A 26,336-nucleotide genomic window follows, 5' to 3' on the forward strand; every position below is an offset into this window, starting at 1 on the left:
ATAAATTTAAACCATCTTAGCTCCCCTCATCCTGGCCTTAAGAGACATGATGCTCCCATTTGGAATATCACAGGCTTGTGACAATGAACTCAGGCGATATCATCTCTATGTTATCTAAGGAGACCGAGGTTTTCTTTCAGGCAGAGGCCCAGAGAAGAGGCAGACATACTGAGCAAGGGAGAAACAGAGCTTGCAGAAATAACACTAACAAAATCAGCCGAGTTTTAGAGGTACTGCCATCTTTTTTGAGAACAAAAAGAAGAGCCAAATTTTCTGTGGGGGTTGTGGGCATATTTGTTGGAGGGGGAGGGGGTGGTGGCAGTAGGAGGGGAAGGGGCACAGCTTCCTATGGTACAGTGTGCTTATCTCCTACCAGAACTACATGTTGAGAGTTCACTCATTTTCTTCAGGACTTCCTGGGCGAGAAGGGAGCCCAAAGATTTATTTTAAAGAACGTCACAGGCTCCTCCCTGGGGAGCAGCTGGGGCAGCATGAGTGGCGCCACATTGCCTACAAGGGGCTTGTCAGGGTCTCAGGCAAATGGCAGATTAAAGATGGATTCCCAGTGTGTAAGGAGGCCACCACTTCTCAGTGGGTACAGAGACTGACCTGCTGCAGAGCAGCTTGGGATCTAGGTTTTCAGAACCAAAGTCTTCTGGATAGGGAGAACGACCTCCCGGGGTGCACGCAGAGCACCTAGAGGGTGTGGATTTGCACACTGATGCCCAGGGCCAGCCAGTTGCCAGAAGCCCCCTGCAGGGGAAGCACACTGGGGGAGGAGGTGATGTTTGGGACCAGTGGAGAGAGCGTTTCCTGGTGATTGGAAACATGGGAACCTGTTAGATGATACTGGGAAAACAGATGAAAACTCTCATCTAGTCATTCTCTTCACGTTTCCCCCACTCTCATGTTCTTTACTTCTTTCCCGACTTTTCTTCCTTCTTCTGTCTCTTTGCAAAATCAGATTACCTTGCTGCTGCTGCTCTTAGATGCATATTTTCATTTGCATCAATAAGAAAGGAGTTAGCATGATGGAAGGGGTGGGAAATGAAACTTCATGGGAGAAGTGTGCCCTATTGCCTGAGTCTTGAAGAGGCCAATCCAACAAACGTTGAAAGAAAGGATTTCTGAAATGTCCTGTGGTGTCCTCCTTTGTACCCAGTAGCGACAGCCCCAGACGGACCTCCCTGAGTTGGAAGTTATCACCCCAACTTTTGGTGCTCCAGGTCAATGAACGTGAGCAGTTTTCTCAGTTGCATGTAAACATAAACACACATGCACGCACACACACATGCACACACATGGTAGATTTGAAGCAGAAAAATAGAGCTGCAAATTAAAGACCTATGACTGTGTCGAAATGAAAGAGAAGGGAAATAAATCCAAGACAAACAAGCCCAAAGTGGCAGAGGTCCCAAAGGGACGCACGAGGGACAGCATCAAGGATTGCTCTAGTTCAAAGATTGCAGACGTCTACAGGGTTCCAGGCACACGGAGCCCCAGAGCTGAGGCAGACAAAAGCTGGGACCCCAGTGAGCCAGGGGGATGGCCTCACCTCCTCCAGCCTCAGCAGAGTAAGCAGTGAGCTAAGCCCTCAGCAGGGAAGCAGAGTAAAAAGGAAAAGCACCTGTGACCAGATTGGAACTCCAAATTAACTACTGAGTGGCCCCTGGGCCTGTCCCTTGGATGGGCCCACATGGCTGGTCTTCACCAAGGTCCTGGTGTGCTCTGTGCAGCATGCTTCCTCTCTGCACCTCGCCTCCTGCCCCTCCTTCCCATCAGGGAGGACCCCGAGGGGACAGGACCACTGCAAAATTAATAACCATCAAGGAAATCAAAGAGATCTGAACAAAGAAAAGAACATCCAGTTTTACAACTGAATTGAAATTAAAAAAAATTTTTTTTCTTTTACAGATTTAGATAAACAGTGTAGGGCTGAGAAGGAGAAACCTCATTGAATAATATATATATATATATATAATTTTTTTAAATAAACAATCCACAAACATAAAAAAAAATCCTCAGTTTTTGAACTTCTCTTAAGAATTGTTCAATATGAGGTCTTGCACCCTAAACAATTATATCTAAAATTAAAAAATAAATCGCAGCTACACACAACAAAGACTAACAGTATTTACTAAAAAATATTGTGTGTATGTGTGTGTGTGTGTGTGTGTGTGTGTGTGTGTATATATTTATATATATATCTTTTTGTGGAGATTTTTTGTTTTTGCGATTTTTTTCTTTTCCTTTTTTTTTTTTTTTTTTTTTTTTGTGCCCAAGTAGAGATACAATGGGATTGAAACAATGGCCTATAACAGAATATTCCTTTACAGGAGCAATACTTTGAAAAATAACATTTAAGAAATGGTTGAACATACTTGCAACACCTCCCAAAATTCAATTTGGTACAATGAGAAAACAATCAAATCTGCACTCAAATGGCATGCCTCTAAGACCCAGAGTATGCTGCTGGTGTGAGTCTCGCCAACCAGACAGGGGTTCATATTCCAGCACCATCCCCTCCTTCCTGCTCCCCTCCCTAGCCCCCTTATACTCCACCTCAGCCATACCCAGAGTCTGTCTTATAGCCATTTTCTACATTTCTGGCAAGACCTTGCAGCAGACACATACATACATGTACTATGTGTGCTATGGGCGTGCACACACACACACACATACACACACACCCTACACACACAAAATCTCCCACTCAACCCAGATGCACCAAGTGAGCTGAATGACTTTCAGCCAACCACAATGGTGAAAGACAGAAGCACCAAACAGTCTTTGAAATGGGTCAGTTATTACAATTTGACATTTTTTGTAGTCTAATATTCCTCTGTGTTAATATTTTTAAAAAGCACAAATGAAAAATGAAAAATTCTTTCCAGATCAATTTAAGGCTTCCCACCAAATGGAAACAGAAGAGGCCTTACACAATACCACATGTGATAAATGTATACCTTTCATGGCCTTAAAATGACAGAACAAATCATTTTTGCCAGTCACTGATTAAGTATTGTGCCTTTAAATTGATGTCATTCTTTTTGCTACTATGCTGAGTTTTATTATTACTGATTTTCTTTGATTACATGTATGGAAATCGCCTTTAATTTGCTTTAGAATTTCCTGTTCTTATCGAATTATTGGGGTGGCTTTTTGTTTTGTTCTGGTTTGCTTTTCACCAGGAAACAAATGTGATCCTTACTCGGTGAATGCTAAAATGGCACATAGTCAGCCTTCAAGTAGCTTTTCTAGCCATTTGCGTTCCAAATGGCCATTTGGCTCCTAGAAGGCCCTGTTGAGTTGGGATCAAGGACAGGAGAGGAGAGAGAGAAACCAAAAAGAGAGAAGGGTTTCTAATCTTTTGCTTTGGGTAAATTTGTTTTCTTCAATACAAATAATCAGAAAGAAAGAATGATTGCTTTGTGTTTTATTTGTTGGTTGGTTTTGTTTCGTTTCTAGATTTGTTTCATTTGATTGTTTAATTTTCCTTCTCCTGGTGCAAAAATCACCAGAGAGTTTTGCATGAGAAAACGTGACAGTACTTAATGAAACTCAGCACCTAAGGGCATAAGGCAGTTGAAGGTTTTTTTGTTTGTTTGTGTTTGTTTTGTTTTGTTTTGTTTTTTTACTTTCAATCAGCACCAATCCCATAAATGATCTACACTTGGTGTAAGGTATAAAACATTTTTTTTTCTTTTGGAGTGGAGACAACTCCTCCTTCTCCACTATGTGAACAATAGTTTGGGATTTTTTTTCAATACTGGTTATGTGTAAAAAACAAAAGAAAGGTTTTCTTTTTGTTTTTACTTACAAAACATAGAGAATATCTTTGTATACATACAGCAACTGGAAAGAAAGCTTATCTGAAGGGGTTGTGACTTATTATTTTCTTTTTTTTGTAGCGGTGGTGGTGGTGGTGGTGGTGGTGGTGGTGGTGGTGGTGGTGGTGGTTCTGTGTATTGGGAAAAGGGAGGGTTATATTTCTTGCAAGCGGTGTTTGCCGCAAACCAAACTTAAGGTCCCCTTCTGAACTTGGGTCAAGATGCTCTTAGAGTGAAGACTCATATTGTAACAACTCATAGAGGAGCGGTCCATCTCGATACCGAATGCCTACCGCGGTGGGGGTGACATACTGTAGAATGTTAATAGTCCTTCTCAACCTCCTGTCTACAAAATGAGCATCCCAAGCTGGGTATCTCTTTCTTGGCATGTCAATCTTAATGAGGGGCCCTTCTGGGGGGTAAGGTCGCCCCGACGGGGTAGCGGGCCCCATGGGTCTCACTTGGAAAACGGGCAAGCAAGTGTCAGCCGTGAGATCCTCCTGTTGTTCCGTTACGGCTCTGGTAGGCGTGACCTGGGTCCCCCGGTACCCAGGGGTCTGAGGCGCCATGGGCTCAACATCGGGGGGCAAAGGGATGCCCCAGAGCAGCTCGGCACAACAGGAGCTGGCAAAGATCTTAGCTCGTGGCCCCATGGGATGCAGCACACCATAATATAAGAGCATCAATGCGATCCCAGCCACAAAGCTAATAAAGACACAACACAGTGCTGGCACCGCATAGGAGTCAGTGGTCTCCGGGTTTCTGTAAAAATACCAAAGGAACGTCAAGGCAGCATTCTCAGTCAAGACTATCGTATAATATGCAAACATTCGATATCGAGTCCGCCCTTCCTTGACGTTAAACCAGCAGAAAATGTACACAATCCCTACCACCATGTTGAAGAGGATCTCCTCCCACTTGGACATGCAGAAATCTGTTCCGCCATGGATGATCCAGAAGGCCATGGCACACCAGTGCACCACCACGAAGATCCCGAAGTAGAGCTGGAAGATGGAAGCAAAGAGGGCAAAAGAGATAACTCTGGATGAGATGGTGAAGAGGCGCCAGAAGATTTGGATGAGGGCCCCTCTGTAGCTCATACTCTTCTTGTCGTCCCTGGAGTCCCGCAGCAGCTTGTGATAGGAGGCTAGCACCCAAGCCAGGGACATCAGGGAAGTCACAGAGGAGACACCTGCCGGAAAGACACAAACCCACACAGTCAAAACCTTGGACAGCAACTGCAGGGCACAGCAGGGCCGCCAGCTGAGGAGACGCCCACACTCACCACGATCTAAAGGAGGAGGGAGAAAGAAACACAAAATCAGGAACCGAATTTGGAGGTCGCAGCTGACAGCTTTTGAAATCTAGTTTAAGTTTTCCACAACCCAGTCAAGAACCTCTGGAGACCTACTGCTCAAGAGGAAAGCTGGGGCTGACGTGTTTTGCCAGGGGGGTTGGGGAATGGGGCCACCGTGGTGCTTCATTAGATGTGCTGTGCGTGGGACCACACATGTTCTATTTTAAGGATCGTGGGTTCATGGGGATCCTTGTTGCACACAGAGATGAGGCCAGAGGTGGTGTCCTTGTCACCAGCCTCCTGTGCTCTCAGGGAAGCTCAGAGAAGGGATCACCAACGGTGAAGACTGACGGCTTACTCACTGACCCAAGAGCCACAACTGTTCTCCTTTGGGAAGGCACTAGAGTCAGTCTTTTGCCTTTTCAACAGCTCACTCAAGGCCTCAAGGAGCCCTTAACTGAACCCTCTTCCTCTTAGCTTCTCCCTCATCCACTTCCTAAGGCCACCCTGATCAAGGACCCTGGGACATCCTGTCTGTTTCACTGGCTGCCTTTCTCACTCATTCTTGTCTTGTTGGCCTCCTCACAATCCTTGTTGTTTCCTCCATCCAATCACTGCTCAGAGTTCTCGGAGGCCTTGACCAGTGAGCTGCTGTCCTTTCCTAGATTTCGTCCTGACTCAGCAGCAGTATAACTCATGGTGTGAGGATGTCTTTCCCTCTCGCTAGCCTGCTGAGGTTTCCAAGACCTCGGCACATCATTCCTTGCATTTCTCCTCAACGGGCAAGTGAATGTGTCTAATCCCAAGTGATACTTGAACCACCGTAGAGCAATTTTATTTATAACACTGCCTATTTGATATGTGTAACTAAATCAAACTAAACACAATAAGTATTTATTGGATACTTTCCAAATCCACCCATGAGCAAGCAATCATTAGTCAGGTATTGTCATACAATCTGCTGTCAAGCAGGACTCCCCGTTACCCCTGGACTCTCCCATGCATTACCTTCTCTCATTCCATTTAGCACCTCTTTGTTTTTCCTTTTTCCCAAAATTTCAGAACTAAATGCAATTAAATTCAGTCGGAGTCCTGAATAGTGTCCCATGGACAGCCATCTCCTTACCACGTGCCCTGCCCTCACACCAGAGCACAATTCCCCCATGACATCCTTCCAGGCTGAAAGTGAAGCCCTGCCTAAGCTCAAATGTCAGATCCAGGAGCCCCAATCATCAGGCAAGTGAGTAGAGTGCCCCAGAGCTTCAGCCTTCTGCTTATCTTTCCCCAGGCCGCTCCCTACCTCTCCACTTTTCTCCAAAGCTCAATGAAGAATCCAAGTTCTCTGTCATTTTACCCCATCCTTTAACTTGACCTTCCTCACTCATCTCACACAGCTCCTCCCTTCCAACACTTCAGGGAGATGCTCAGGTTCACAGCTTGCCAAAGAACATTCTAATGTGATAACAAAAACCAGTATGTTAGCATAAGCATAGAAAAACCCTGGATGGTTAACTGTTACAAAGAGTACGCATTGTATTTGTAATAATAACAATCAAGATTAAAAACAAACTGAGGAGAAACAATCCCAATTGCTCCATAGAAGCCAATCTTGGAAATGCCTAAGGATTTTCCTCTCAGTTTTTTGGAAAGTTCTGTTTAACACAGTACTCTTGTGTCCCACTTTGCCCTTTGTACACACAGGGCACTTCCACCAGCATCTGCTGAGGGTATGTGAGCTCTGCAGCCATGTCACAGTGGTTATATGAACATTTTAGACCCTCCTGTGTTCGTGTTGTCTGTTGGGTTGGAGTAGGGAGAGGAATGCGGTCCCCTTAAGAGTCACGTGATTCAGGCTATAGGTTTCTTGAGGGCAGGGAATGTGCTATTAGTCTGATAGTTTGTGCCAGCCAGTCTTATTACCAACACTGGGGCATTCTCAAAAATTCCTTTTAAATGTCTCTGTGATGTCACTCCTCTCCTGATGAACTCATTTCTCAGAGGTACTTATTTCCCCCAAAATAAGACCTAACCGGAAAATAAGCCCTAGTATGATTTTTCAGGATGACATCCCCTAAACATAAGCCCTAATGCGTCTTTTGGAGCAAAAATTAATATAAGATCTGGTCTTATTTTCAGGGAAACATGGTACTACTGACCCTTAGTTATCAGAGGGGAGTTCTACAGAACTTGAATGGGAAGAAGGGTTCATTTCTGTGTTCCTTCTAATAAAGCGAAATGTATTACTTCCCCTGCCCTCAGAGAAGCAATAGTGCCGAGCTCATGAAGGAAGAAAAAGCAGCTTAGTTCTCACTGGAGCGTGCTCTAATTCACTCTAATTCTGAGCATGCATTTGAACAGACTTGGGGTGTAGAAGAAGGACAGCCCCTCAGCCTTCACCATACTGATTTCATTGTTCTGTGTTGTGACATTAGCCCCGTCCATACCAAATATGAATCAACTGAAATTCATGTCCATTGATTGCATGTGGCAAAGCCAAATATAATCCTTCTTCATTATTCTATCTCCTGGGTGACCTATGCCATGTCCACATCTGTCCCTGTGGTTTTGAGGGCTGGTGTTCTGTTCCTGCCGCGCCCTTCATGAGGTGTTGCGGAGACCACGCCCCTCTGAGCTGACCCCTCGTGCTGCCTCAGTTCTTGGGCAGTGCTTCTGGAATTTCTCTCGAGGCTATGGCATGAATGTTCCCCAAATGTCGTAGGACATCACTGCTGAGTTACAAGGGGTGCTTGGGAGCTGGTCACGTGGAAGACTGACAACGAAGCATTCGGCTGGGGGCATCAGCTGGCCTGCTGATACCCAGCCTCAGCCCCGCTTCTCTGCTTCCTCTGTTCTCAATATGGTAAAGTTGTAGGACGTCAAACATTGTATCCATGGGTAGCTTCACAGACCATCCAGTTCAGTTCCTCATTCAATAGAAAACAGGGGTCCAGAGGCGTGGGTACCTTGTTCAAAGTTACCCTGAGAGGCTATGGGAATCAGAGGTAGGCCTGCTGTACAGCGCTCTGCCTGCCTTATCACGCTGGGCTCAGCTCTCCATTCTTTCTCTGGCTTATCCCTTTGGCAGCTCGGCTCTCTGGCAGCCCACCTGGTAGCGTCTTTCCCAGACGGTCATTTGTATAGAAGGTCATCAGCCTTCTCTAATGGTCGGCGCCTTTTCCGGCATCAAGCTCTTTGTCTGTCAGGGCCTTGAATGCCAGGCCACATCTTCGGCATTGGAACACACTCCAGGTTCAAGGAAAAAGGGAAAGGGGAAACTTCTGACCCCGGGCCAAGTGCGGGGTGCTCAGGGTGAGGACCTGCCCAAGACGAAAAAGCGTGCATTTGGCTGGGCCTCCCGTCTCTGGGGGCTGAAAGCACAAGCAGGGACAGGTAGTAATGTGAGTGGGGGTTTCATGTCACGTGAGCCTGGCCCACTCTGTCTGCCAGCAGCATCAACAGAGATGATCCTATGCAGGGGTATACATGAGGGTGATTAAAACCCTCACGCTGGCCACTTTCTTATTCACCACATCACCAAAGAACTCCTGGTCTATGGAAGGCTCTAGACACATTTTTGGGTCCAAAGTTGGTGCTGTGAGAGGGCTGAGTACACCCCGGAGAGGAGAGCAGAAAAACCAGCCCATTTTGGGACCTCACTTGGAAGTTTGGTTTCTCACTGGACATTCAACAGAGAAGTGACCCTCAGCCTCTGAAGAAACAATGGTGGAGAGTGTTAGATACACTTGTTTTCAACCCACCCCCAGGGAACTTGTCTGGACCTTGTCTGTGACATTGCCACAGTTGTTATATTTGGTCTATGGACCAAATGTCCTGTGACTTGGTCACTTTTGCATTATTTCCCTAGAAAAAGCCTATGACCTCACAAACCTACAGGACTAAGTGCAACTCTTCCTCACAGGGTCATCATAGAAGGCATGTCAGGGCAGCCAGCTAATTCTGGGATGCAAGGGGCAGGGGAGGGAGAGCCCAGACCGACGCATGCCCTGTCAGTGTGCCTGGCTGTCCCAGAAAACAGTGTGACTCACTGAGGATGTACATGCATTATCTTATTTAGAAGAACGCTGTGATGGGCTGACCCGTGTCCACTGCCACACACAAAGCATCTGTGAAGCCCTTACCCCCAAGACCTCAGAATGTAACCGTATTTGGAGATAGGGCCTCTAAAGAGGTGATTAGGTTAAAATGAGGTCATTAGGGTGGGCCCTAATTCAATGTGACCCGTGTCCTTATAAGAAAAGAAAACTTGGACACACAGTGAGACGTCAGGGACACTCACATGGAGAAAAGAGCTTATGAGGACACAGCGAGAAGACGGCCATCTACGAGCCACAGAGAGAGGCCTCAGGAGAAACCTACCCTGTCGACACCTTGATCTTGGATTTCCAGCCTCTAGAACTGTGAGAAAATACATTTCTGGTGTTTCAGTCACCCAGTCTGTGATATTTTGTTACAGCAGCCCTAGCAAACTAATACAGTGCTCTCATCCCATTTTTTTTATGAAGAAATTAAAGATATTTTTCAAAAATCATACACCTGTTAAGAAGTTGAATCAGCATGCAAACTCAGAGTCTGACTCCAGTGGCCTTGAAAGTAACCACTGCACTAATGGACCCTCTAGACATGGCCTTAGAAGGGGCTGGGTGAGGGGAGAGAAAAGAAAATCTAGGCACTCTGGGTGCAAACGATTTGAATCTCAGCCAAGAGTGGACAGGAAGTTTAGTACCCATGGGTACCTGAGAGAGGCCTTTGATTATGGAGCTGAAAACCAAATTTTAATTCTATTCCACCTTTCTCAGGAGAGTAACATTCAAGCCACAAAGAAAGAGGTGACGCCAATAGAATTAACTGAGATCACTTTCCCTCTGTTAAGTGATTAATTTTCAAAGGCCTGCAGTGTATTCTATTATAGAGGGAGGAAGTGCAGGGTTTTCCCTCTCTGCAGTGGTTCACTTGAAAGATTTCTGTTTTGCCTGAGGTCAACCCAAAAGTCAATGCATTATCCTAGCCAAGACCCAAACCCATGGGAACCGGCTGTGGAAGTAGCCTCGTGGCCTCCAGTGAAATTCTCAGTGCGGCCTGGGAGCATTGTGATTCACTCCCACCTATGGCTCAATCATGTTCTGCACTCCAAAGATCAGACTGGAATTTGTTAAACACTTCACGTTCAGCTGTGACAAGTTCTGGGCAGTGACATTCATGGCTCGCTTACTTTTCCTGGTGCAGACCAGGAGGTGGAGCTTGCAGCTGGCCCACTGAGTTGACTGGAGTTCAGCTGAGCCAGCTAGAAAGTCACTAAGCTGGAGTCTCCTGGGGGCCACTCCCCTGAGAAAGGCCTGGGAGAGAGGCCTTTAGGCATTCATCACTGAACCTGGAGTCTAAGGTTTCCAGAAATGGAATGGCCACGCCTATGGCCAACAGAACAGAGGAAGAAGGGCAATCTACAGTTGGACATCCCTTACCAAAGGAGGGGAGGCCCAATTTGGTGGTGCCATTGCAATATCCAAAGGTCACTGTCCGTTGAACGGTTGTTATACTAGTTGGGGAACACAGCAAAAAAATTATGAGTGTGGCTCTCCCTTCATGTGAGAAGCACAGTGACAGGGTGTCTGAGGAAAGAAAGGACTCTAAAATCAGAGGGTGGGAGCAGATGAGCTGGAAGAATCGGGAGGAAAGGTACAATTCAGGACGAGGGTCAAGGACAGCAGGGGGGCCCAGGCACCAGGGTCGGGTGGGGAGGCTGAGATCTGGCAGGAAGAAGACAGGCCAGGGCTCAGACTGGACCAGGGCAGGGCTGCAGCGAGGGCCTAGTGAGCATATGGGAGCTCCGCCATGTCACCAGAAAGAGAACACGAAGGGGAGAAACCAAATGGCTAGAGCATCTCCCAGGGAGGATGCAGCATGTGGGTGCGCGGAGTGCTCTGAAGAGCCCAAGGAGTGTCTAGAGATGGCTATGAGACTGCTTCTGAGTGAAAGTGGGTGGGGTCAATTGCAGGACTGTTTTACAGATTAGGATGTGCAAGCCCAGGTGTGTCACCAGCCGCCCTCCTCCACCCTCTGCCACGAAGTGCTCAGTCCCACTGCTAAATCACACATTGGAAAATGACTTAAGGAAGAGATTGGATGAGGGCTAAGCACAAGGTAGGGCAGGACTAGGAAGAGTCAGCCATGCAGGGACTTCCTGTTCCCTCTCCCCTGGCTCCTCCCCATCACATGTAACCGTGGTCAAGTTCCTCCCATCTTACAAAGAGTCGCTCCCTGGACCCTCTGTCCTCTCCCAATGTGATCCCACCTCTCTTTGTCTCTTCTCCTCCAACCATCTCACGGGTGATTTCTTTGTTGCTTTCCCTCTCTCACCTCCCCTTTACTCCTGACCCCCCAAGCCCAATGGAGAATTCTTACGGGGATCATCAACCAGTTCCTAAGTGCAGCATTACGAGGACTGGTTTTGTGCACGCCTCCTCTCTCTGTGTGACATTTGGCGTGGAGACCCACTCTGTCCTTCTTCGCACTTGACCATTAGCTATCCCCCAGTTATGGCATCCTTTCTCTACCAGGCAATTATCCCCATTTTACAAATGAGGAAACCGAATGCGAAGTTAAGAGACTTGGATGTGGCTATAGCTGTGTTCTGACATGGCATAGTCACCTAACTGGTAGGGCATTGTACCCCATTGGCTTGGTCCCTTAGAGATTCCCAAATGCTCCGCGGGCTATCTGTCTATATGTATGTCAAGGTCAACATCTCCCTCTTTCACCCCTCAGCCCCTCCCTCCCTACCACTGAAGCTAACATCTGGGGGGGACTCCACCACCTACGTTTCAAGTTCCCATTGTGCATTTGCCCCTCATTGAGTTCCTTTCAGATGGGCAGTTGTTCCCTTCCTACCTGTCAAATTTCCCCTATCTTCCTGCATTTTTAAAAAGTCCCGTCTCTTCTTGGAAATACTCCCAGAAAAAGATAAGACAGCTGCGTGCACAGCTCTCTAAGCATCACCGTCTGTCTCCTGTCCTCACCTCCACCCAGAGACACAGCAAGGGGTTGTCAAAGGTATTTTCCTCCCCGGAGAACCAGGCAGAAGGAAAGAGGCCTCAGGGATGCCATCGATGACCCAGGCGCAAAGACGTGAAGGAACTTGGTGAAGGTCACACAAGTGGTAAGCAAGAACGTGAGCACCGCAAGCTGGATCCTCTCGCCACTCAGCTAGGATCAGTGTGCTAGAGCTGGCTCATCCTGGCTTCCGAGATCCCACTGTTAAATTTGTAGGAATTTTGTGGGCTGGATGATATCATGTCAAATAGACATGGTGGGAGTATTTATACCACAGAAATTGGCAAATGCTACAAATCAGAGTTCCCCCAATCCTGCTAAGAGCTGGTTGTTAAACATTTACCAGTACACCCCTGGTCAAAATAAACTATATTCTTCCTGAAAAGCTTGATGGGCATTGTTGCAAATTAGAAGAGCCCCATCAGGCTCTCCTGCATATTCCAATGCCACACTTCTGGGCAAACCAATGCACTACCTGCATAATTATATTCTGTACGTGTGACATGACAGCAACAAAGAAATCATGCTATTTAAACTTTCCCTGAAAATACATTCATAGTAAATAATTGAAGGTCTAACAGTTTTCTTTGAATGCAGTCTTTCGCAAGCACGGACATACTCGTTTTCATCAGATTTCTGTATTTGAAGAAGGTGTGATCTTCATGTGAGGTTACCACATGGGGGAACCTTAAGACACCGCTGCCATTCCCAGATTGATCCTTAGGATCAACCCTCAGGACTGCCATATATACGTGGCTGAGGCAATCTGGAAAAACCCGAGTCCAATCAAAGTGGCCTGGTATCAACATAGGAAGGGAGGAGTGGAATGTCTCAGGACAGTTGACATCTTAGAAATGATACCATACTCTGGCTGAAAACAAAGCTCTTTAAGATAGGGGAGATGGTCTAAGGAAGACAGACTTCAATCTGGCCAATACGGTGGTAATCTGTTTACCACTGTCTTACCATGATTTATACGAAATACCTCTGTATTGGCTCTGACTCCAGGCTTATCATGTCATCTGACAATCTCTCAATTTACAATAACAGCCCTACTGCTCCTCTATGGAACAGCTTCCCTGGCCCAGATTCGATGCGGGGCACTTGACACATGCTGATTAACTCAGTGACTCCCCTACAAATGCCTCTGATATATGTAGTAGGCTGATTTTCAGGTGAGGAGACTACGGCTCACAGACCAAGTAACTTGTCCATATCAAGTAGTTTAGAAATCACAGAGCCACGATTTAAACACAGGCCTGCCTAATTCCAAAACTGAGATTCTTTGTTTAAATCACTGGAAAAGGTGTAGCGCCCCCTTCCCACCCACAAATTCGTGAGTTAGTATTCAGATTTATATATCAATTTCCAATCAATTTGGTTATCTTGAGTCAACCCTCTGTTCATCTCTGAGCACTCATGAAGTCAAATTTGTGGGCCTGCTAAGCTGCGGACTCACCCCTGAAAAGCCCTATCTGTGTGTCCCAGCAAGTGCAGCAGTGGCGACACCTCTAGTCCATCTCTCGCCTGGATTGTTGGAATGGCCTCCTAACTGGTTTCCCTGCACCTGCCCTTGTCACAATGTGGCCAGAGTGACTAAGCTAAAGAATGGCCTCCACGTGGCTTCCCAGACAGGCATGGTCGACTGTCTGTGGTCACTGATTTTTCATGCCCTTCTCATGGGAGGAAATGCAATCCTGCCCTGTCGAACTCCGGTGTGGCTGGTGACATGCTCGGGCCAAAGATACATGAGACGAGGTCCATGTGTCACTTCCAGGAGGAAGAGCACGGTCTCTCATGCTCCAAGAAAAGGCTGTTTCACCAGTGACATGTGACAGGCCAGCAGCAGGCAAGAAATGAATCAAAGTTGTGTTAAGCCACTGAAATTGTTTCCATATTCTAAACAGCAGCATGGCAAGCCTATCCTGACTGGTGTGCCATTTCGCTCAGGGTCAATGCCACAGTTCTTAGAAGGGCCTTCAGGGGCCAAGACCATACTGGTTTGCAGTTACAAATGTAACCCGTCAATTTGCTGCTTATGTCCTTCAGTAGTTCCCTTCTCCAATGGGCTCAAATCTAAGCTTCTTTCAGGGCATCAAGGTTTCACCCAAAGTGCCGTAGGAGACAGCCCCTTGGCCCTCTCTGAGGTCACCTCAGGCCAGCTCCTCACACTCCCTCTGCCTCAGAAGTGCTCCAGGCACTCTCTTACCTCAGGGCATATGCACTTGCTCTTCCCTCTGTCTGAAATGCCCTGCCTTCAGATGCCCAAATGTCATCTCACTGAGACCTTTACTCCAATGTCAGCTTCTCAGCCAGGCCATCCCTGACCCCCACACTGCAGACTACAGACTCCCCGATGCCCCCTCCCACCTTCCATGCCTTACTTTCCACCTTAGCATTTCCCACCACCTTGATAGACTTGATCTCTTACTTGCTCCCCGCTTTTTTTCCAGTTCAGATGTGCCCAGAAACATGTGAGCTCCCCAAGGGCAGGGCAAAGATCTGGTCCAGTCCTTCTGAAACTACGTGCAAAACTGTGGCTCTCTTTCTCATGAAAGTGTCCATAGCTATCCTTGGATTCTCAAGCGGGCCCATTGGGAAAGGGGCCTGTGAGCCCATTGGGAAAGGGGCCTGTGAGCCCACCAGCCATCACAACCTCCTACCGTCACCCCTGAATGTGGGAAAGGGGAATTCTCTGGGAGTCTCCATTAGGAAGAAAACCTTGACGGTACAAGACAGAGACAAAGAACTAACACTTACTGAATGTTTGCAATGTAGCAGGCATTATTCCAGATACTTTGCACATTTAATCCAGACAATATTCCATTGGAATATCTACTGGTGCCTCATTTTTCAGAAGAGGAAAACAAGCCTCAGGGAGGTAAAAGGTTTTGTCTAAGATCACTGCATCAAGCATGTCTTTTATTCTGATGCTTTGACACCTGGGCTTTTACTGACTCTGGAGCAACTGGCCCTCCCAGGGTTAGCAAATTCCTAGAAGTAGCTAGCCATTGGCACCTTTCATACGCAAAGCAATCAATCTGGAGCCCACACCCCAACCACCTCCCTTATTGGGCTCTGACATTCCCAGGCCACTAGTCTCCTGCTCTAATCACCTTCGGGCCAGGTGCCAGATAATTAGGAACACTCTAGGGACCAGATTATGTGTCCTAGAGCCTCCTGGAATTACTCACACTAGCCAATCCTAAACCCGCTTCCACTGCCTCACCCCCTTCCTTCCTGTGGAACCCACAACAAAGGCTCTTAGCCACATTTTCCCCTCACTCCCTCTGCCTTTGGTGGACCCTGGTGCTTCTCCGTGTAGTGGATCACAGGAAGCTGCCAGCCCTCCCCTCAAGGAGATTCAAGGTCAGACACCGGTATTTAAAGGACCCAGCAGGAGGAAAGCTACATCCAGCTCCCTGCTTCGCTAGTCTCTTCTTTCTCAGGTGTTATCAGAGCTATCAAAATACCATCTTCATAGCCAGCTGGATAAAGGCAAACTTTAGAGAGTCTAGAACAAATGTCAGCCTCTCAGCTGGTGTGGCACAAGCCTTGAGGATGCCTGGATCCCAGTTGGCCTGGAACACACCATGAAGAAGGCCGTCTGCTGTCACTAGAAAGTTCCAGTAAATCCCTTCTCATGGAGGAGCAAACAACTGGCCAGGCTCAATGCCCTGATGCGCCTGAGTGACTGCATTTTCACAGAGCCCATGAGACGGCTTGAAAAGGACATGGGCTCTGGAACAAACAGACCTGGCCTTAGTTTATTGTTTGTGAACCATGGCTGTGGATTGCAAGGATTCGATGAATTACGAATGTAAAAAATATAGGCACATCCTGGAAAATATACATCCTATACTACATATATGTACATACGCATACATATATTAAAAGCACATATGCGTGTATAGTGTATATATACATATCGACTACATATACAGTCATGTGCCGCTTAGGGGTATGTTCTGGGAAAGGCAATTTCATCATTGTGCAAACATCACAGAATGCACTTACACAAATGTATTACGGAGGGTGTCACTTACTACACACCTGGGCTGTATGAGATAGCCTACTCCTCCTAGGCTGCAAGCCTGTACAGCACGTTACTGTCCAAAACAACATGAGATTATATCAAGCACAAGAGAAAATAATGCCATCAAGAGATGCAGGAAACACATTTGGCATGAGGCGTGTGTGGCATAACCCCGCCACAGTGTTTTACAGCAAACTAGGCTTTCGTAAGTAGAACGCGTACACTCTAAAATAAAATAAAAAGACTAGTACAGTAAACACACAGACCAGTATAACATAGTCGCTTATTACCATTCTCCAGTATTATATACTGTACGGAACTGTATGTGCTATATTTTTACACGTCTGGAAGCGCAGTCGGTTTGTGTACACCAGCGTCACCCCAAACCCGCGAGTAATGAGTTGCGTTAGGATGTTATGACAGCTACACGGTCACTAGGTGATAGGAATTTTCAGGTCTATTATAATTTCATGGGACCGCCATCATGTATGCAGTCTGTCTGTTGACCAAAACATCGTTATGTGAAGCGTGACTGCAATCTACATACATAGTATTCTACAGTACCATACATGGGCCTATATGTTATATTCTCTCTCTCTGTCCCTCCTCTAGGCCAATATGTATATAACACAGCTGATATATATACTATATAATATATAATGTATTATACATACTATGTAAACTATGTGCATATATATACTCACACTCTCTCTATATGTATATACATATCCATACTCAATTATATTTAAAATGGTATTATTTATTGTTTACTTGTTATTGTCTGTCTCCACTAAAATATTGGCCCCATGAGGGCAGAGACCCCGTCTGCCTCATTCATCTCTGTCCCCTCAGAGGTTAGCACAGAGCCCAGCGGATGGCAGATGCTCGATACAGTTGTGTGTAAGTGAGTTTGCTTAATGCATTATCGTTGACCATCAGCCTTGTAAGTTTTACGGAGGAAAAGTTAAGATTCAGAAAGGGTGATTCACCCATGATCACACCAGAAGTGAATTCACACTGGAGTTAATTCACAGATACAATGTTTCTTTTCTTTCCTTTTTGTTACTTTGCTTACCTCCTTCCTGCCCTCCCTCCCTCCATCTTTCCTTTGTCTTCCTCTCTTCCTCCCTTCTTCTTCCTTTCTTCCATTTCTCTTTCCTCCCTTTCTTCTTTCTTTCCTTCCTCCCTTCCTTCCTTCTTTCCCTCCTTCCTTTTAGTTCTACCAATATCATGCACCCCTTTCCAATTATAAACTATTTAAGGAAATCTTACAGGGAACAGTTTACAGGAATTCACCCCCAAGTGTCCTTCTCCTAGTCTCTTCTATGACACCTTTTCCCCCGTACTGAGAGATGTGTCACATATGAAGACATCATTTGTGAAACAGTTCACTTTCTTTCCTTGGACATCTTAAAGAATAGACAAGATCTTTTGAGGATCATTTCATTGCAGGCTTTCCCGGAGCTAGAAGTTCCTGTGAGGCTTAGTGTTCTGATTGTCTCTGAGGTGACTGTCTAGCCTAATCAATAAAGATTGCTACTCTCCAAATTTCGCTGAGATTTCCCCCACTTTTCTATTAGAGTCATGGCCTGCCAGAGCTGACACGGGCTTCGGCAATCCCTCCTGCCCTCACTCACATCACCCAGGCCCAGAGAAGATTTGATTCGAGAGATTTGCTCAGCATCCTTCAGTGGACTCCTGACCTAGTGCTACTTCAGCCAGCCGTTTCCCTGTGCAGGAAAGGAGGGGCAAAGTTCACACGGGAGCAGTTCTAAGGAGCGAGGTGTCTTTGTGGGGCCATGAAAATGTTCTAAGATTAATTGTAGTGATGGATGGTACAACTCTGTGAATATACTAAAAGCCGTTGACTTGTATACTTCAAATGGGTGAATTGTACGGTATATAGCTTATTTCTCAATAGCACACCCTTTTTGTTTCTCTATATATATAAACAAAAGAAGAATGAGGAGAGATGTTCTGCTGGCAAGTCCCCTGGGCAGGGCTGAGCTGTAGAAGCGGCCCGGGGCCCACACTCATCTCGGCCTCCTTGCTGCTCCTGAAACATGGGAGGCAGTCTCTTAGTTCAAGGCCTTGCCCTTGGCTGTTCCCTCTTCCTGGATAACTCTGCTCCAGAAATCTGCGGGGCTGGCTCCCTCCTATCTTCAGATCTTTGCTCCAAGGTCACCTTCTCTGGGAAACCTTCCTTGGCCACCCTGTTGAGAGCTGCACACGGCTCTGCTCCCTTCCCACCATCTTTCCAGCTTTAGTGTTCCCCTTACTGCTGGTCCTTTTCTAAGACAGGTATTCCCTGCTTTTCAAAAGTTCCCATTACGCCACTTTGCTCTTATGAAAGCCCTACATTAGTACCTCTTTCTGCTAACTGAAAGGAATCAGAAGAGGATTTTCACTTTTACAAAAAAAGGTGAAAAGCAAAAACAGCATGCAGCATTTGTTTTGCACGAGCCGTTATAGAGGCAGCGTGAAGGCCCAGCAGCGAGAGTGGCCCCGCCGAGCCCCTTCCCCGGGAACCACACTCAGCATCAAGCCCCATAGCTCTGAACCATGTCTGAGCGTCTGGGCTTCATCTTGATTTATTTTGTGCATCTGTGAGCAAGACTGGTCCTCAGGTATCAGAAAAGCCTAAGCGACCTCAGAAGGGCGTTATACTTAGTATCAAACTGGATGTGATCAAGCGTTTCGATTGTGTGAATGAAATAAAGACATGGCGTGTGTTGAACTGGCCTGCATCCACCATTCATACTATTTAGACGCAGAGAGAAAGTAACTTGAAAACGGATGAAGGTACTATTGGTTCTGTTAGTAGCAAAGTAGCTCCTTTGGCTGGCATCCAGTAATGGAGACAATGGAAAGCGTTGCTTGAGTGGATTGGTGGGTCTACAAAGCCTGGCGTTCTGTTCGGTGGGAATGCTGAAAACATTTTCCACATAAATTAATGACAATTGCTTCTTTGTTTTATGCCATTTGGGCTTATGAAAGATTTCATAGGAACACCCTATTTTGGGATAGTGGGGGAAACCTGTATATAAAACAAAATATTTCTTACATTCATTGTCTGTCTCTCTTTACAAGAAATGCAAGCTCCCTGAAGGTGGGGTTTTCTGTTTTGTTTATTGCTATATCTGCCCCCAGCTCCGAAAACCATGCTGGGCACGTAGGAGGTGCTTAATAAGTAGTTATTGAATAAATGAATAAAAGGCTCAATTACAGTTACTGCTCAGGCTCTAAACTTACAGCCGTCAGGACCTGCCCCCATGAAGTTGTACTGGTCAGCCCGTATGGGCTCAGGAAGCCTGCCTCGGTATCCCTGTTTGTTCTAGCATTTCACGCACAACCATTTCCAAGTAAACATTTGCTTATTTCATCTATGTTCACTATAATGAAATCAATTCAGTTCGCCTTTTTCATATTTTTTTTTTGCTGCTTTAAGAACTCTCCCTCGTAGGTACACAGATTTTCTTTTGCACGTAAAAATTTGTTAAGAGGACAGATCTCATGTTAAGTGTTCTTACCACAATTTTAAAAATAATAAAAAAAAGAACTCTTCTTCTCTTTTTCTCTTGCTGGTGTTTAGGGGCAGCCTCAGCTGAAAGATCTCAGAATTATATGCGGACTCAAGCTGCACGGATGTAGCGGAAGGCTTTAGGTCTCTGTTTAAAATCCTTGCAAATTCTGTTTAAAAGTGTAAGGTTTGAACTTTGGAGAAGGAGCCATTGATAGCTGAAGCAGGAGTGTGAGCTGGAGTTGTCTGGTCAGGGCGCCCTATGTGTAGATGTCAAGCATACATAGGGGGAGAAGGCGGGTTGTCACCTCCAAAGGAGAGGGAACCGGAGCTTGAGAGAAGCCAACCTGGGGGAATGAGAGAGGCCAAGTGTAACCTGTGTTCTGGCCGGAGAAGGCAGGTGTGTCTTTGTGTATTGCTCATCATCTCCGTTACGGGTAAGACGCAAGACAGCCAGGAGAAAGGGGTGAAGAGGGAACAGCACATCTTTGACTTCATTTGTCTCCTGGCTAAGACACAGAAGTGTGATGAGCAGCCTGGAAGTTGATATCAAAGGCTGAAAACCCCACAGGAAGTCTCCAGCTCAGCATGGGGTGAGTTAGGGAGAAGGGCTCTGTTCCCCGAGGGTGTGATCAGGCAGTGGCTAAGACTGGTAAGGGCTGGGGGTAGGCAGAGAGATTCCCTATAACGCTGGACAGGTGATTCATTATCTGATGTCATTTGATGCAGTGGATTGGTCATTTTAATAACAGATTTTACTTCTTGGCCATGAGGAAACTGAGTAGGAAATGCATAGCTCTGGTGTGTAGAACACAGATCCATTATGTTCAGGCTACACAACCAGAAATACCAGCATTTTCTGGGTGGCAGCTTCACCAAATTATAATCCAAATCCTAACTGAGCAAGTAATGAACTTTTGTATCCCAGGCTTAGAGGGTGGGGACCACTAATGACCACATGAGCAGCACTGGAGAAGAGACCAGAAGGTATTTTTCACATAAGAAAAAAGCAAGCTCCCAGGAGGAGAGACACAGAAATCCTCCACTGTGGGAAGAGGAAGGAGAGGGTTATTGAACCAAGCCAACAGCTCAGAAGCAGCCCCGGGTCTTGCCCTCACCTGAGAGCCAGAAACAGAAGGCTTAGCTCTTCACAGCAAAGGACAACCTGACCAGGGAGACTGAAGTGGGAGCTGATGTTTCCTACAGGGTGCGTTTCATCCTCACTAGGGAAAGGATGAAGTGTTTTTGGAGCTGGCGGCTGAGGAGAAAGCCACAGTTTAGCTTAGTGGGCGCGGAGACATAAATGAACACTTGCCTTTCTGAAGCGCTTGGATGCTGCCTGTCAGGGCTCTTGCTAGAAAGAGAAGCAAATGCAAAGCTAAGGTACAAGTCACTGGAAGCGTTTTTGATATAAAAGGAGCTAGCAATTGAAGTGAAGAAAGAAAACTTATCAGGGAGGTTAATGCCAGAGACAGAAAGAGCCCTAATCGAATCTTAGCACTTAACGCTTGTTTAAAAGAAAACCAATATTTAAAGGCAGGGTTTAATATTTTCTCACACTTCCTTGTCTTAGTAAAAACGCTTATTTTTGTATAAACTGGAGACTAGATACCCGTGGTTATTGATGGCCAGGTATGTGTGTGTGTGGGGCTACCTGGGCAAGCCTTGGTGTTTGAAACACATCCCATAGATGCTGCCCTACCATCTCAGCTGCAGGTCCAATGCAGCATGAAGAGGAGACTTTTCTGAGTGCCTTTCTTGCTGGTTACCTTGGGCAACTCACTTACCTCTCTGTGTTATGTTAAACAAGGAATGTGGGTTAAAGGGCCTTGATTGGCCTCTTCAGTTCTAAAGGTTCTGTCACTCCAAATCACTTTGGAAACTGAAGTCATGACGTTAGAGTTTCTTGACACCAACAAAAAGTGCCTGTTTAGGTATCCTCTCCCAGCATCTGCCCAGGCCCTACTCACAGGCTAACAGGACACCTGTAAAGTGCTGCATGGTGGAGTGCCGTTTATGAGAACAAGTCAAATCAGCATTTGATCCTCTCAGAGAGAAGCCCTTGCCCTAGGGAGAAGCATATTCCCCATGTGTGTCCCCTAAGCAGGGCTGGTCTGCACCACGCCAGCTGGCCCTGTTCTGGGATCGGAGGGGGCTCTACCTTCAGGTTCCGGATAACCACAGATAAGTAAGGACAAGGAGGCAGAGAGATGACAGAAGTGGGAGAGACTGGCATTGGGCAAGATCAATGGAGCGCTCGCCTACGAAAGTGAGAGTGATCCTTCTAACCATCTATTAGCATTAATGGTATAAACTAGACAGGTATCATCAAAGGCCAGCCAATCAGCCACGGATCCACTAGTAAAGCTTGCAGGACGTGTATCTACAATTAAAAAAATGAGAAGAAAAAAAAGCTCTACCACCACCACCACCAAAACGGCCAGATGCTGTACGAGGCACTCGACATTTGTCATGTCATTCAATGCTCATAACAACCCTCTGTGGTAGGTTCTAATATTTTCGCCATTTCAGAAACGAGAGGAACAGAAAGGCTCAGTAACCCCCCAAAGGTCAAACAGCTATCAAGTAGCAGGACGGGAGCCACTCCTGTCTTTCCATGCTGCCACACTCCAAGCACTCACACGGCTTCCATGTCCCCAACAGGTCCTTTCCAAGTTCGCAGACTTTCTCTCCCCTCATCCAATTTCTGATTTTCTGTAAAGTGCATGCATGTCATGCAGCTTTTCGGGTGTAAATGAGGGAAGACATCTATCGTCATAACAAAATGATCTGGGGATGAGCAGCCACTCGAGAAGGTGAAGCATGAGCAAAACGCCACGCCCCTTGCGGTCTGGGCTCGGTGACGGCAGGTGTCCTTGCTTCCCATCAACCCTGCTAACGCTTGTCTTGGGAATTCACAACCTAACGGCAAAGATTGCCACTGAGCGTTGTTTAACCCAGCGGTTCGCACATGTGTTTAACCACGAAAGCCTATTTCAAGAAACACCTATTCTGCACCCCAAACAAGCATGGGCAAAGGCTCACCCAACCTCTGAGTGGCTGGCACAAAAAAGAGTGGGAAGCAGGAGGAAGGGGCAGGGATTGAGTCCTCGGAGCACATGACCCTTGTCACGCCAGCTCTTGCCAGGCGCCTGCAGGTGGCAGCACATGCAGGCAGCCCTCAGCCTTCACTGACCTTGGCTGCGCTGGGCTCCCACTAGGGCCCCCAGGAAGCCACATCTGCTGCCCCTTGCGTTTCCTCTGCAGAGATTTCCCATCTAGCCTCTCTGTGTTTATAATCTGAGAAACTGTCAAAGGACAGGCTCGGCACAAAGTCTTGGGCAGAGATGACACACAGGGCCAAAGTCTCCCTAGGACCTTGTCCTCGCCACTTACCACGAGGCCCGGGAAATGATCGACACAGCCCCTAGGTGCCAGCGGAGCTTAACAGTTTACAAAGTGACCTATGTGCATGACACCACTGCATACCCCTAAAAGGCAGGTATTATTGTCGCTGCACCATTATATAAAGAGGAAAGGAGGCTTTGAGGGCTCCCTCAGGGCTGGGAGAGCAAAACTGGTCTGACCGTTGGGGACCTGGTGTGAGACTCTGCCTTAGAGTTAGATCAGGGAAGTCTAACCTCGCAAGGGCTTCTCGGGCAGCCAGGCTGGCATCCAGGGACTTCTTGTGGCTGTAGAGACCAGTGCTGTCTGGACTGGGCTCTGGGGGGCTTCTTGGAGACCATCAGAGGCCACAGGGGCCAGGAGGGGGGAGAGAGGCCAGTGGGCAGAGTGCACCAAACTCTGGACTCCCCCGTCTAGCTAGAACAAAGCTACTGAAGCCTATTTTATAAATGGGGCTTCTACTTAAGCTTTGATTTGCAGCAAGAGCACCACAGCTTAAAAATCTCTGAGACTGCTGCCTAACGTGATTTAGTCTTTTTGTCACATGCTACTTGTAGGCCATCTCTCCCACCCTATATATATTCGAACACCCCAGCCCAGGCCAGCACCAAAGGACAGGGGCCCTTCCTCCCCAACTGGGAGACCAGGGTCCTCCACTCTGCCATTCCCAGGGACATTCGAGACCCCGATTCTGCTCTGCTCATGTGAACAAAGTGGCCGTGAGCAGGCTTGCAGACTCACACACGTGTGCTTGGGAAATGGCTGTGCCACTCAGGCGTGCTTGGGGTGGGCCAGGTCAGCACCATATAGGGGCTGGGGCCCCACGAGGGCTCAGGAGCCAGGGTGGGCGACACCCATAGAGGGCACTGGGCACTGAGTGTGTAGAGGTGGCCGCCAGGTGGTCCCCAGATGGAATGGGGGCCTGTCCCAGCCCCAAAGAAGGTGATTTCCCCAGGCTGCTGGGGGGTAGGGCACTCACAGGGCAGAGTCTCGGCGCTGTTCTTCTGGATCATTATGCAGAGCTGTAGCACCAGTTGGGGGGCGCTCTCCAGGAAGGTCTCAAGGAGGCGCAACATGTTGACGTCTGCATATTCGTACATCATAGCCCAGTAGAAGCGTCGCTGGTGTTCTTTCTGCCGCTGGCTCTGAATCCCCAGGTACATGGTGCGGATATACCTGCCGAGAAAGACAGGACAGAACAGAGTGTGGGTAGGGGTGGGGGCTCTGGAAGGGCCATGCCGCCCCCCAAAACCGGAGCTGCCTATGCTGGTGTCCCTTCCTTCACTCTGAGGTTTTCCAGATTCTTGAACCGGCTGTAGGGGGTCCCCCCAGCCCAGGACACAGACACAGTGCTAAGGCTTCGGGGTAGTGTTTGTAGAGCGTCTACTGAACACCACTGGCTGGCTGGGTCCCAGGCGGCAGGCAGGTGTGATTCCCACTTAGAAGAGACTGGGATTAGCCAGGGCTCCCTAGCTGGATGTGGAGCAACTGGGGGCTAGCCCCAAGCCATTAGAGGGGAAAGTTCGTGTGCTCCCTTCTACACCATGAGACACAGAGCCTGTGATGAGCCTCTGTCCAGGTGTGGCCCAGGCGCAGTCACACAGATGCCGTGACGCCACTCCGTCAAAGAGGAGTGGGGCAAAGGAAGAGGGTTCAGGTGAAGGACAGGGCTCTGGGTTCAAATCCCAACTGTGTCATTTGCTAATGGGACCTTGGACTGATTATTCCAACTCCATGTGCTTTTACTCTTCTTTCACATGGGGAAAAGCATCGCAGCATCACAGAGTCGGTGGGGGAGATGAGGGAGGTACTATGAGTGGTGGGCACACACACGGGGTCCACATAAGAAAACCCCACGCCTTACTTTTATCTGAACTTTCAGGAGCTGTCTCCAAACCAGTAAAGGGGAAGTTTCCTCGAAGGCGGCCAGCGGTCTCTGAGGCCAGGCCAGAGCCAGAGGAAGTGGCAGCAGTGGGCCAAAAGCAAGCTTCAGAAAGCAGGGTTCTGTGGCTCACTTAAGATCGAGAACACAACCCACACACCGGGGCGAACATCAGCAGGACAGACCCACACGCGCGTCCCTGACCGTCCCCTGGGAATGTGTATCATGGTGCCTTCTCTACAATGGCAACCAAGCTTGAATGAGAGAGGCTGAGAGCAGGGGGGACACCCTCTGTAGTCCCCACTGTCTTGGGGCATTGTCACGTGCCCGCTGGGGGCTGCTGAGCCCCATCTCTCTGTCCCATCGCCACCGCCAGCCTGATACCCATCACCATTCCTCCGCCTGGATCGAAGCAAAAGCCTCCTCCCTGATTTTCCGGTGCCTACTCTGGCCCCAGAACCATCTACTCTTCACAAAGCAGCCAAGGTGCTCTCTGAGAATCATAAATGCAATCACGTCACCCCTTCTTTCAACCCTTCCATGGCTTCCCATAATGCTTAGACTCAAACCCATCCCCACCCACTCCCCTGTCTCATGGGACCCTGCCTGCCCCTCCAGCCTCACTCCCCATTCTCTCTCCCCCCTTTTCATGTCTTTCGTGTCTCCTGTGGAGCACGTGAGGTGGTCTGTTGTTCACACTGTGTCCCCAGTGCCTCTGGATATAGAAGGAAGCCACCCTCCCAAGGGCTGAGGAGTCCTGGTGGGGTGACACTATCGCAGCACCTGTGGGTGGCCCATGCCCACAGGTGCGGCACAGTTATGAGGAGATCACAAAGCAAGTCTCTGAGGGGGGCTCCGTATTGCCCCAGGAGCAACAGCAGATGGGGTGTTGCCCACAAAACCTTGCCTCAATATGACAGAAGCCCACACTTTAAAAGCAAACACATAAAAGCAGACATTTGTAAGATAATTTAAAAACTGTAAAGTGATGCTCCTCCCCACCTCTAGAACGGAACAGCGGGCCTCCCTCCAGGGCATGAATCACAGACTGGACCCCCAAGGAGGGACACATGCTTCAGGGTCCCCTAGAGCGTGCATCGGGACGCAAAGCAGCCCTTTGTGACCTCCAACAAACACGAGGGCAGCAATGTGCACACATCCAACACCTGGCAAAGGATGCTGTGACTTTCTCGCCAGATTAAGAGCATTTGGGTGCTATAGGTCTGAAGGTCCCACCCAGGGCAGCTGGGACTGACACCTTATTTCCCTCCAGATACACTCCCAAGAGTGAGCGGAGA

General features: G+C 47.8%; 1 protein-coding gene across 1 annotated transcript in view; it reads right to left on the minus strand.

Moving 5' to 3' along the window:
• Window positions 1-2,089: 2,089 nt before the first annotated feature.
• The window catches only part of XKR6 (XK related 6), a gene marked incomplete at its 5' end in the record, with an annotated part of 252,241 nt that continues 227,994 nt past the window's right edge, over window positions 2,090-26,336 (minus strand). Inside the window, 2 exons of the mRNA XM_081077643.1 lie at window positions 2,090-5,022; window positions 24,136-24,332. Of these exons, the coding sequence (XP_080933769.1) occupies window positions 4,058-5,022; window positions 24,136-24,332 (1,162 nt within the window). The 3' untranslated portion in view covers window positions 2,090-4,057. The remainder of the gene's footprint in view (window positions 5,023-24,135; window positions 24,333-26,336) is intronic.

This window comes from Rhinolophus hipposideros, assembly GCF_964194185.1.
Source record: "Rhinolophus hipposideros genome assembly, chromosome: 16".
In the NCBI taxonomy this organism is placed as follows: Eukaryota; Metazoa; Chordata; class Mammalia; order Chiroptera; family Rhinolophidae; genus Rhinolophus; species Rhinolophus hipposideros.